The sequence below is a fragment of the Mesoplodon densirostris genome, chromosome 19 (assembly GCF_025265405.1).
Source record: "Mesoplodon densirostris isolate mMesDen1 chromosome 19, mMesDen1 primary haplotype, whole genome shotgun sequence".
NCBI lineage: Eukaryota > Metazoa > Chordata > Mammalia > Artiodactyla > Ziphiidae > Mesoplodon > Mesoplodon densirostris.
In genome coordinates this window covers 59,398,499-59,411,565 of record NC_082679.1, presented here as the reverse complement: position 1 = coordinate 59,411,565, position 13,067 = coordinate 59,398,499, and the positions used below count along the sequence as shown (strand labels likewise).

General features: G+C 57.7%; 1 protein-coding gene across 1 annotated transcript in view; it reads right to left on the bottom strand.

Moving 5' to 3' along the window:
- CMIP (c-Maf inducing protein) overlaps positions 1–13,067 on the bottom strand; it is a 237,850-nt gene that overhangs the window by 9,080 nt on the left and 215,703 nt on the right. Inside the window, exons 11-14 of the mRNA XM_060083738.1 lie at positions 5,419–5,484; positions 4,075–4,101; positions 3,726–3,774; positions 1,123–1,230 (exon numbers count right to left, since the gene is read on the bottom strand). Of these exons, the coding sequence (XP_059939721.1) occupies positions 1,123–1,230; positions 3,726–3,774; positions 4,075–4,101; positions 5,419–5,484 (250 nt within the window). The remainder of the gene's footprint in view (positions 1–1,122; positions 1,231–3,725; positions 3,775–4,074; positions 4,102–5,418; positions 5,485–13,067) is intronic.

Sequence of the window (13,067 nt, the reverse complement as noted above, 5' to 3'; positions counted from 1 at the left end):
CGGAGAGCGTTATGAGCTGCTCACCCCACTGAACCGGCTACCCAGTAGGGATGAGAATAACCACACCCGTCACTTCTGCGCACTCACTGTGCGCTAGGCCCTGGCCCGGTGCCTTGCATATATTATCACAGGCAATCACCATGGTAATCCCGAGACGCCAGGACTACGCTCCCCGTTTCATAGACGAGGAAACCGAAGCCCCGAGAGGCAAGTTACTGATCCGAGGTCATCAGGCTAGCGTGTAGCAGGGCTGCAACCTTAGCCACGGCTGGCCTAGGCTTGCGCCTTTCTCAAGCTCTGGAACACGACTGACTGTGGAACAGAGTGGTCTTGTCAGCAAGCGGGCTAGGTGAGGTTGCTGGCCGCCTAGAGGAGCATCTGCCCTGGGGAAGGGGCATCTGTGCCTCCTTTCACAAGATGGACACTCTTTGCTACTGGAAGAAGGGCCGGCTCTGGACAGCGTGGGCCTGGCCGAGGGAGGAACTTGGAGGCCGGAGGCCTGTGTGACCTCAGGCAAGCCACTGCACCTTTCTGTGCCTGTTTCCACACAGAGGTAGTTAAGGGATAGGGCTGCCGTGAAGATTAAGAAAGGTCGTGCATGTGAGGTGTCGGTCACAGTGCACAAGGAAAGTAGCTGGAGTCACCAAGGATGCGGTTATTGGTCTGGTGATCTCAGATGCCTCATCTCCAAGGTGGGCCGGTCATCCTGACCTTGGGGTATCGGGGCAAGGATCAGACGAGCTGGCGGATGGATCTGCAGCGCCTTCTAGGATACCTGTGCCCATTACGTGCTCAGTCCCTTGAACAAAGCAACGCGCTACAGTGAACCCGGTGAGCTTGGGCAGTTAACACCTGTAACGTCTGGAAGATGGGGTAATAGGAAGTGTCCCTCCTCACGCTGCTGGGGGAGCCTTTGGCTCGGGGCCTGCTCAGGTCAGAGATGAGGAAGTGATACTTGTGGCCGGCGTCACCATCACCATCTTCATCACCAGCATCCTTTCAGCCTAGAAATTCCAGGGCTGGCCCCAGCGGGCTCAGGGCGGCTCTCTCACTGGTCAGGGGAGGGGAAGCCAATGTGCCCGCCCGTGGCTCCGGTCACTCCCACCCCCGGCCCTCACGTACCATGCTGGCGAACAGCTCCCCGTCATCGTCGCAGGCCACCCCTCCGGGGCTGTAGAGCTGAAACCAGCCGTCCTTGCCGGCTCGCACGCTCAGCAGGCACGAGTGGACCTGCCACAGGGGGAGAGCGCTTGGTCAGCCCCTGCAGACCCATGATGACGGTGGCCCACGATCCACACACGCAAACGGCAAAGGCCCAGACAAGTCCCACAGTTAAGGAACTGGTTTAACTTCGTTTAGTCCAGACCCGCCCCCAGCCTTCTACTAAATTCCATGGAAGGCCTTTTGGGAAAAACTCTGATATCCATGAACAGGGGAACTCCAGCTCCTCGGGATGGAGGGCCGGGCCCTGGCTTGTTTAGTTGCCCTGAATAAAGCAAGTCTGTGGCCAAGCTGGGGTGGAGAGGCGCAAAGGGACCTCTGTGCCGCACTCTCCTGCGCCTTTGATGGGGGCATTGTTTTCTCCTTTCTCTGTCTGGGTCTCTGTCCCCCTCTCTGTGTCCCCAGTTCCTCTCTCTCTGCTCTCCTTTCTCTCTGAACCTGTGCCTCACTCCCTCACTTTTGGGGCATCTGCACCTCCACCTCTGGGGGTGTGCCTGCTTCCCTACGTCACCCTCATGGGCGCTGTCCCCCGGCTTTGCCTCTGTCCCGCTGATCTCTCTCTCTCTCTCTCTCTCTCTCTCTCTCTCTCTCTCTCTGGGACCCTGACATCCTCTCCTTAGGAGAAAGGGTCTCTGTCCAGAGTGGGGGGCAATTTCAGTGCTGCCCGAAGCACAGCTCTCTCTCTGTGGCTCTCAGCTTCCTCCCCAGGGCTCCATGCGTCTGTGTGTGGGTGGCGTGTGTGCGTGTGTGCAAACACGTGTACACATGTGGGAGGAATTCCACATCCACCCCGGCCCCGCTGTAATTGCAGAGAGTGAAGGACGAGCTCCTGCCAAGAGTCACTTCCTCACAGATATTCAGTTGATCACAACCCACACACAAGTAAACAGAAAGTAGGGGCGGCGGGGCTTTGACTTTTCCCTCCGAGTTGGAAGACTATCGGACGCTAACTTAGCTGCTTCAAAGAAACAAGGAAGCCAGAGTATGAAACTCTGTTCAATAGATACAGCAGAGAATCTGTAAGAAAACAACTATGGCTCCATCTGGGAGGGAGAAGGTGGGAGGGGAGAGGAGTGAGGAGGAGAGGGGAGAGGGGCAGAGAAGCAGGAGAGGAAATCAGAGCAGGAGGCGGGCGGAAGCGGGAGGTAAGGCTGGCAAGAGGGGCCTGCTGGGGGGCTGTGTCCTCAGCAGCCTCCCGGGTGTTACCCGGGCTGGGAAGGTTCCCTCCTGGCACTTGGCACTGCCGCTCCGCTCTGGGATGCAGCTGGTACCACTTTTATTCATCAACTTCAAAGTCGGTGTCTGAAATGAGGCCTCACTTTCCAGGGGAATTCTGAGACTCTGCCTTCACGCACGGCGAGGGATGGCTCAGGTTTAAGAAGAATGGAGACCATCGCTGGTGCCCAGACGTTTAAAAGCTCCCTGTCTACGGCTTCTGCCTGAGGATCGCTTTTGGAGTCAGGTGTAGAATCATGGTGTTTTAGAACTAGATCCTTCTAGATCCTTCTCGAACCAGGCTTTATAGTGTGGCCTCTTTAGAATATACTCTGGCTCCACCGAGCATAACTCCCTCCCTCATCCTCCGGCTCTGCCAGGGGTGCACGTGTCCACCTCTGTCCCTGCCTGGGAACCAGACCCCTCATGCCCCAGACTCCGTGTGCACAGAGAAGGGGCCTGAGCGCCTCAGGGCAGCCCTGCCTGGCCCACTGTGCACGCTGCAGGGCTGGCCCCTCCTGGAGCCTAACCATCCCTGGGTGAGGATCGGGCCTTGGCCAATGTACCAGTTGTGTGATCTTGGGCATGTAACCCCAGTTTTCTCAACTCTAAAAGGAGGGTAATTCCAATGTAAAATGGGGATGATGGTAGCACCTAGTCACAGGGTTGTTGTGAGGATTAAATGAGACATCGCACGTGCCTGACACAGCGAGAGCGCCCCGTGAAGGCTGCTGCTGCCATTACAGTGATGCAATGGAGAACGGCGTGGTGGTGGTGGGGGTGCCCAGCCCGCTCTGAGTCCCTGTTCACACACAGGGGCTCTGGGAGGGAAGGCTGCTGCCCTCTCCCTGAAGCCCAGCTGCTGGAGGGGCAGAGCGGCCCCTCGGGAGGCCCTAGGCCACCATGCCCGGGAAATAAAACCCGGCTCAGATCCCAGCTCAGACATCTTCCCTGGCCCGCTGATACTCAGAACGGCAGGACCAGAGAGGATGAGCCATATCTCAGAGCTGGTTAGGAGCCCCGGTGCCAGCCTGGCCCTAAATCATGGCCCGTGCCCTAAGGAGAAACAGCCGGTGGGAAACACCTCTGGGGAGCCTCCGTTTACAGGAAAACACTGACATCACGGGCCAGGCTTGGACACTTGGGTTGGGGGCTGTGTTTATGCACAAGGCAAAGGAGCCTTTGTAAACTGTTATGGATGCCCGCGGGGGACAAGGGCACCCTGACAGAGCCACATGCGCCCTGCTGCAGCCTGGACCGTGTGCCCGCGAGGGAGAGGGAGGCCTCACCTCTTGTCGCGGGTCTTCGGCGAACCTCTGAATCACGTACTTCAGTTCCCTGAAAGAGACAGGGTAGGGGCAGAGTCATGCCCAGGGTCCTGGCTCGGGTGGGCCAGGACGGGGGGCTGAGGACAGAGCTGGGGAGGGCCGGGGCACCGGCTGAGCTGGCGGGGTCAGGAGACGCCTGGACGGGCCTGGACACGCGTCTCGGGAGAGCTTCTGGGAGAAGCCATCCTTGCCTCCCAGAAGGCACGTGATGAGGACGGGCCGGAAGGAGGGCTGGCTGCTGGGGGACGCCCGCACGACAGAGGACACTCGTCCGGGAGGAAGGTAACAAGGGCGCTGCCCAAATACTCACTTGGTGAACTTCTCGTGTGCGAGGGCTCTGCAACAGAAACAAAGGGAAAACCGCAGTGAGCAGGGCGTTCGCAACAGCACAGTGACCCAGGGTCCTTCCTCTGGGGGCGGCAGGCTTTCTGCCCGATTCCAGGAATGAAGAGGAAGTTGAGCATGAAACACCGACATCGTGTCCCCACTCGACATGACATGGATCAGAGAAACGGGAACGGGCTGAGCAGCCCAGGCCCCTGCTTACTCTAAAAGGAGGGTAATTCTAATGTAAAATGGGAATGAGGGTAGAGCCTGGTCATGAGCACCAGGCTCCAGAGTACGCAGAAGTGGCGCTCTGGGTGGGGCACGTGAGCACGTCTGCATGTGGGTGCCAGGGACCCAGGTGTGCTTGTGAATTGTTCCACCACTAAGGCACGGCCGTGCTCATGACCACCACTCATCCAAGCGGCAACAGGGGACCCTTCTCAGGTCCAGTCGCCTCACGGGCCCACCGTCAGGTGTATCCCTGCAGCTGTGGGAACAGCGACTGCAGCCAATGACGCCACTGCCCTCAGGAGTCGGATTTCTCCAGTCTCAAATCCTGGGGGCTCCAGGGACCAGCCGGCCCGGCAAATGGGGTAATTACTGTGTGTAATGCCCCCTTGGAGAGCCGCATTTCGTAAACACAGGGCTCCTTAGTGGGCTCCAGAGACAGCCCAGATGGGGCTGCCTCCTGGGGCCTGGCTTCTTCACAGCTATCAAAACAGGCCTGCAGGCATTTTAGGGCCTGGTGATTTAGACAAAGCCTTCTCCTCAGGCCATTATCCACCAGAGAGTTTTCTCCCTATTTTCCCGTGATAAATTCGATACTGGGATGAGGGCCGGAGAGACCGAAGGGTCTGTTCCTGGCCCAGCTCACTGTGGGGCATGAGCTAATCATCGTAATGGGGGTACTAAGGGAGCTTTCAGCATATGGCCGCGCAGCACACAAAGCCATTCCACACGCGTTATGTTTGGATTTTTACTCTGGCCCTCGGAGACGGGAGAGGCAGGTTTTCCTACGCCCATCTGACGCACAATAAACACCGCTGACGTGACCGCATGGGGGCTGGTGCGGAGGGCTTTGTACTCTTAGCTCAGTGAAGCCATCTAGCCATGCAAGCAGGTGAGTTCCCCATTTTTGGGGGTGGGAGTGAGCCTCCTCGGGGTCCCACAGCTGAGGACCAACACCTCCATCTCCATCTCCCGCTGTCATCTGTGGTGTCCCCCGGTGCATCCCGTGACCTGATCGGTCCCCCCTGCTAAGGCTGGGGTGGCCGACGGAGGTTGTCCTTTCAGGCTGGAGGGTGCTGGGGACGTGTGTGGGACTTACTCTTTGGGGAATGGAATGGGCTGAAGCAAGCTGGCCAGAGACGGTCTCCAGTCATCATAGTCCGACCTGGAACGAGAGGGGACGACGGTCAGGGCTGGTCTAGACGAGGGGAGGTTATTAATGGTGTGTTACCATACAGGGTCAAAGACGGGGCGAGAGTCTGGCAGAGATCACGTGGCACCGACTCTGCGCTGGTCACCTCGGCTCCCAGGGGCCCCGAGGGACAAGCAGCTGGTGTCTGCAGCGTGGCTGCGAGGCCTGATAAGCCTCTCCGGAGACTTCCCTGTGGCCACCGAAGGGGCTAGTTGCCCAGCTCCCCGGATTCCTCCTCCTCGCCACCACACCCAGGTTCCAAGACCCTCGTTCCTTCTATCTTCCAGAGCACGGAGGGCTGTCATGGGCTGAAACGTGGCCCCCTCAGATTCATACGTTGAAGTCCTAACCCCAGGACCTGAGCCCAGGAAGAGGTGACTGAGGTAAAACGAGGTCATTAGGGTGGGTCCTAATCCAACCTGACTGGTGTTCTCGTAAGTGGAGATTAGGACACAGACACACACACAGGGATGACCACCTATAAGCCAAGCAGAGAGGCCTCAGACAAAACCAACACTACCCACACCTTGATTCCACAGTGCCAGCCTCCGGAACTGTGAGAAAATACATTTCTGTTGTTTAAGCCCCTTGGTCTGTGCTGGAACCTGGCCTAAGCAGAGGATGGCCCCGGACCCCAGACCTAATTTGTGGTCCTATGGGCCCGGGGCTCCCTGATGTACAGAATTCGCTGTTTTTTGTTTTGTTTTGTTGGCACCGCCGTGCGGCTTGTGCAATCTTAGTTCGACAGCCAGGGCTCGAACCTGTGCCCGCTGCGGTGGAAGCATGGAGTCCTAACCACTGGACCACCAGGGAAGTCCCAGAATGCACTGTTTTTCAACCTTCTTTTCATTCAGTTGGACCCCTCTGCCCCCCGCCGCCCCAAGGAGCTTTTTCAACCTTTTCCTTAATCGGTCTCTAAGTACACTATATCTTTTAATATGCTGTATGTCTATCTATACTTTATTCCAAAAAAGAGGAAGATCTTCTCACCCCCCAGAACAAATAATTCACCCTCACCAACAATGCACAGCTTAGGTAACCCCTGTGTAGGAACTGTTCCGACCCCTCCTTCCTTCAAATAAAGTGATGATAAAGCAGCAGCCTTCAGAATCCAGCTCACACCCTGGAGTGTTCCGAGGAAAGATGCAAACGCCGGACACACAGAAAAGAATTCCCAGAAAAGCCTGCTGGCCTGAGATAAGTTCTGACAGTGGTACCCGCTGAGGGTCACTAAGCCCTTACCAGGCCGGGCAGTGGGCACAGCCTGGCTCACTTAGTCCTCAGAACAGGCACTTGAGGACAAGGGTGTCGCACCTGCCCTACAGGTGAGAAAGCAAGGCCCCTCGTGCCTCCTGAGTCAAGCAGCTAGGATGCTCAGAGCCAGGGTTCACAGCCAGGTCCTCAGACTCCAGGGCCTGGGGCTGGGTGTGTGCTTTACGCTGCCCATGGGCGGATGGGCACAGGGAGCCCGAATCAGGACGTGGAGACAGACCCCTTTCGACCTCATACCTGCGGTCATTGATTTTTGCAGCTGGCTTGTCTTCCCTCTAAACCCCTTCCCTCTTTCTCTCCTACCTGTCACTGACTGACTTATGGTTTCCAGAAAAATCTAAAAGTAATAGGAGCAAACACTGTAGACAGCACCTGTCTCGAGCCAGGGGCTCTTCCAGGCACATACATGGATCAGCCCCTGTGTTCCTCCCAGAGACCTGGTAAGCTGGATGCGCCTGCCATCCCCATTCTACAGCCAAGAAAACTGAGTCTCGGTGAAGATAGGCACTGGCCCAAGGTCACACAGTCGGTAAGGGCTGGGGTTTGACCCCAGGAGCCTGGCTCCCATGTCTGTGCTCCTACCCACCGAACAACACATCTCATGGCCCCTGTCTCCACCTGCAGAGGCAGGCCCTGTTCCCTTTCTCAAAAAGGGCACGTACGCGTTTTTCTTTTGCTTTAAAAAAATATGTTCAATGTAGAAATGCCATTAACTACAGGAATCGCTACAGAGTGTTTAAATCACCCATAATCAGAGTGGGTGTCAGAGGAGCTGTGGCCGTGCCTGGTGTGTAGGCACCTGCTGGGCTCCCGGACAGACACAGCCCAGACCGTGGCTCACTCCGGAGGAAAGGGACGTGATCAATGAACAGCGTGTGTCACTGGGTCCAGGTGCTAAGCTCAGTGGGAGGCTGGGGCAGGGGTCTAGGTGAAAGCGTCTCCCCAGCCTGGAGCTCGGCCTCCTCAAGGCTCTGTCATGGCAGCTCACGCAGGACCAGGGGGAGGATGCAGGGGTGAAGGACGAGGCAGAGGCAGACGGACTTCCTTCCTGGCCTGGGCCCCGCCCAGCTCCAAGTTTGCAGTTGCTCCAAATGTCCGGTCTGACCATTTTAGCGTACATGGTGGGTGTGTTGGGCCGAGACTGGGAAGCTAGGAGCCCGGGGCCTGGCCAGGCCCAAGGGATGGGCGTGGGATCCCCGTGGCCAGCAGAGCGCCTGCCAGGAGCATCCTGAGAGTAGGGCTGGCCTCACGGCTGGCAGGCCAGGCTGACCTGGGGTGGAAGGGAGAGCTGCAGGCCGGGCTGTGAGAGGCCTGAGCCCACCTGCAGGAGGGACAGGATAGCCAGGCCTTCCTGGGCTCAGGGAGGAAGGCGAGAGTGAACCAGGTGCCTTAAGCATCCTGAGGGCCTCTGACGGGCCTCAGGTGTCAAGCAGCACACATTTAATCCTATAAGCCCCATTTACAGATGAGAAATGGAGGCCCAGAGGGGTCAGGACACCTGCTGAAGATCACAGAGCTCATGAGGGGAGAAGCTGGACTTGAACGAGGCTCCGTGAGCAGGAAATCCAGCCCTCTGGCCTCGAGCTGCTCTCCACGAGTGGTTTAGAGCCTACATGGCTGAGGACTTCCTTTCTCTTGCTTGGTGGGGGGGGGTGCGCGTAGGTGACACCAGAGACAAGCTGGGCCGGTGAGGGGTGGACGTGGGAAATGAGGGCAGAGTGGTTCCGAGGATTTGGGGCGGCCGCCTTGGCCCGGCAGAGACAATGCACACTTGGTAGAACTGTAACCCAGCTTGACAGGTGCTGTTAAACCAGAGCTCTGAGCTGTCCCGTGGACAAGGTGCTTCCTCCAAGCAGACCATTTCCCCGATTTCACGGAATCTTCTGCATGGCGTGGGGAGAACACACCAGCCCGAGGGCACGGGGGCCAAGCGAGCCTCTGAGAAGCCGAAGCCCCCAGCACACGGGTCTGGGACCGGCCGGCCTGGCCCTGACGGCTGTGTGCTCGCAGCGCCCGCCCTGAATCCTGGCTCTGTCACGGCCACAGCCTGGAGAGTGCCGTGTGTGGCTCCCTGGGGTGGGGTGCTGGTGGGGTCCTCAAAGGGGCCCCTGGGGTGAGCTAGGGCACAGCGAGGCCTGGGATACCAAGGGGAGGTCCATGGCCTTTCTAGAAGACCAGGAGCGAGGCACCTAACGCAGCCCAGGGCGCCTGAAGGGCGTGTCAGGGACACAGCTCATTCTGCTTGGCTGCTGCCATCACACGCACAGGTATCTGCTCCCTCAAAAGGCAACTAGCTGGCCCAGGGATTAAAATCCAAGGTGAGAACTGAGTGGCCTTTATCTCTGAAGCTGGGGACCCGGGCAAATCCCCCTTCTCTGCCTCGTCATCCCACCAGGGACCTTCCAGGGCTGTAGGCAGATCCACTGGCCTCAAATGCTCCAGGGAGTGTCTGGGTTCTACAGAGTGGCCACAAGCCCCAGGAATCTGCATCTGAAATTTTCCAAACTGATCAGTCCATCTATACGCATACATACACTATAAATACACACACATAGGTGTATTTCTGCTGCTCTGCAGACCTCATCTAAAACCCTCGCCAGAAGCCCGAGCACGGAGATGCTGACCGTGGGAATGGGGGTACCTGTCCTTGCCACAAGCCTGCAGGGTGCCAGGTGGGGTGGCGAACGCGTGGCACACACGAATTCACTGAATTCTTGAGGCAGCCCTGAGAGCCAGAACGCACTGACAGGCGTCACTATGCTTATTTCACAACTGGGAAACCGAGGCCCAGAGAGGCGGACTCATTGTCCAAAATCATACCATCAGTTGAATGGTGGCGGGGAAGATTGGACCCCAGTCTGGCTGACCTTCAACCAAGGAGGTGAGGTGGTCCTTCCACCCCTGCCCCCAGGCACCCAGCTCCCGCCCCCGAGTCCCACTGGGAAGACAGCGGCTGGCAGCGGTGGTGTCTGGGGCCTGAGGACCCGCGTGAGGACAGAGATGCTGACTGGGCTCCAGTCCACCGCACCCCAGAGCCTCCTCAGACTCCCCAGCCACACTCACGGGCTTCATCCTGGCCACGCGGTCGCCAGCAACCTCCTTCTCCGTCTCTCCGCCTGTTGGAGGCTATTCCAGCCACTCCTTGTCCGTCAGGGTCTCCAAGCCCCCAGACAGTCCCCGTTCCCTGCACTGAACTCCTGGTGTTTCCGCTCAGCAGAGCTGCACTATCTGGCTGAGCCAGTCCTTCACGGAGCAGGGCGGTCCTGGGCGATATCCCCAGCGTCTGCCTTCTACATTCTAGTCACTACCATGCTTCCCGGGCACGAGGACAACCCCAAGTCCATCTGCATTTTCCCTAAAGGCCCCGAGGGGTGAGGCGTCTTCCAGCTGACCTCCAGCCCACCGAGGCCTCTTTTAAAATCCATGTGTTTGCAAAAGTAACAAGTAGCCAGATTCGAGCTGATCAGAAAACAGGGGATGTGCCCATCTCCCATCTCTCCCTCATGATGGCGGCTCTTTTCCTGGACGGAGGGGCATCCCTTTGCCTGTGGCCACACGTGTGCCAGGAGATTCCCACACTCCGTCCCACCGGGCGGGCAATGTCGCTGCTTTTAGAACTTGGTGCTACTCAGATTCAGAGGGAATGTGAGCAGGGGGCGTTGGGTCCCCAGCATTTAGCATAGAGCCTGGCCCACCTGGGTGTGCTGTAAGTGTCTGATGAAAGAATGCATAAATAAGTGGGTAAACAAATGTGTGAGCCGCACACACGTGCCCAGGAGGTTAAGAGCTGGAATCCGAACCACTATAGGCCAAACCTGCTCTGTCCAGCTCCCAAAGGCCACATTCTTTCCACCGTACCACCCAGCTTGGGCCTCACAGGCCGATGATCTCAGAGTCAGCCTTGACCTGTGCTGGGAATAGTTTTCCTTTTTTGAGTCTCCCAGGGAACATTTTGCAGTTTACGTTACTTTCCAAAGGTGTTAAACTCTAACTATTTGAGGGCCCTCTGATGGGAACACAACTAATCAGGGCCCCTGTCCACTCTCTCGGGATGGAGCGGTGCCCGCCTGCTCCTGTGGACGCGGTCTGCCAGGCTGGGCCCAGGCTCTAAGCATGGCTTCTTTGCCCCCCACAATGCACCGATAGGACCCCTCAATTCCACATTAGAGCCTCTGTCCTTCCATTCTTTACACATTATTCTCATCTGGGGAGCCGTCCTATTGATAACAGCAGTCCACTCTCACCAAGTCCTAAATTCTCCCAACAGCCCCTCTGAGGAAGACACCCATTTTACAGATGAGAAAACTGAGGCCCAGAGAAGCCAAGAACACTGCCTGCAGTTACACAGCAGACTTAAGTCCTATGGCCGCATTTCCTCAATTCTCAGATGCACGCTTCTTGCAAACTGAGTCTGCACTGAATGCCATATTCATGGTTTGTTTGTTGTTTTTTTCCCCCTCTTAAAGTGCTGTTATTAAATCGATGATGTGTCTTACTCCCAACGGTACCTTAAAATAGAGGAAACACAGTTGTAGTCAGAAAGTGTACTAACTCCCATCTGCCCAGTGTCCATGCCTGCAAGATACCTGCTCTGTGCTGGGGCCCAAAGCCATGCCCTCTAATGGCTGGGGGCAGCTCGACTCAGAGAGGGTGGGTAACCAGCGCAAGGTCACAAGCTAACACTGACACCCCTGGGCCCTGAACCTGGCAGTCTGGCCCTGAATCTGTGCTTTTTCCAACGTATCATGCTTCGGAGCACTTTGAGCTGCTGGGGTTTTGCGGATTTGACACATGTGAGGCCCTCCAGTGGGCCAGTGACTCAAGCAGGCAGCAGAGTTAGAGAAGGAAAGCTGCTAGGGAAAGAAGTGATCAGGCCCAAATCGTGCTCTGTGCTCCCCCAAGGTGAAAAAGGCTTCTGGACGTATAAACCCTGCTTCGTGGAGATCTCCGGGTGGGGCGGGATGTGCTGCCCTGAGCAGTGGTCAGGAACACCGCCCAGCGCCCAGCAGGCAGCCTCTGATGGGCCCCCTGACCCCCACCCATGACCTGGCAGCTGGGCAATGCAGGCAGGCAGGAGGTCTGGAAGCAGATCAGGAAGAACAGAGTCCTCATTCATGAGCATGTTTATGAAGAAGGAAAAAAAATGTGTGTCAACTGCATGATGAAACTCAAACCCTTAGCGCTTAATGAGAAATATGAGTCAGGGCCCGGACTGGCAGAAGGTCTGGGAGTTCCAGGTGTTTGCGGAAAACAGCCGGAGTCAGGGGCTGTGGGAGGAGAGCCGGGCCCGGCCAGGTGAGGAGGAGATGTGGGCCGCGGCTGGCCGGTCCCTCAGTGGGCTGACCGCCACCCTGGGAGAAAGCGGGGACTCCTCCAGCCTTAAAGAGACTGAGATGTGTTCTTGGAGATGCTCTCTGAGCAGAATTTTGAATCTGCTTTGGGTGGGGATATCGCTAATCGCGGTTGTGCCCTCAGCTGGCCTTGGCTGCCGGAACCACGGGAGGCCTCCCCCTCTCCTCTCCGGGGCCAAAGCAAGGGCAGAGGAAGAGTTTGGGGATGCTGCATCCAGAGTCACCTCCAAGCATGAGAAGCCACCGCGTAACGTGTACGCCTGTGTGTGCACACACGTACTCACCTCCACAGGCACCACAGGCCTTGCTTTTAGAGCATGAACAGGGGCACCCCTAGGCAGCTCTCATTCACCAGCTCACCAGGCAACCGGCAGGTAGCCTCCACCCTCCGGACCACGAGCGCACTCCGGGCAGCACCCCGTTCATGAGAGCAGAACGAACGCCACAGAGACGAGCGACAACGACGCAGGGACTCAGTGTGACCCCAGCAACACCGACGAGCCCCAGGAGGCAGGACCCCCCAGATCGAGGGGCCCTGGTGCCCTGACATTAGATAAGCACCGGGCATCGGTGAGACGCGACCATGCCGTCATGCCCCCAACCCCTTGGAAAAGCCCATGTGCCACCACCAACTGCACCGGGCAATGCCCATCCCTGCAAGTGGAGCCAAGTCCTGTTTTTGTTTTTGTTTTTTTTTGTGGTACACGGGCCTCTCACTGTTGTGGCCTCTCCCGTTGCGGAGCACAGGCTCTGGATGCGCAGGCTCAGCAGCCATGGCTCACGGGCCTAGCCGCTCTGCGGCATGTGGGATCTTCCCGGACCGGGGCACGAGCCCGCGTCCCCTGCATCGGCAGGCGGACTCTCAACCACTGCACCACCAGGGAAGCCCCCAAGTCCTGTTCTGAAGGACAGAGATGGTGGGAGCCAGTGGGG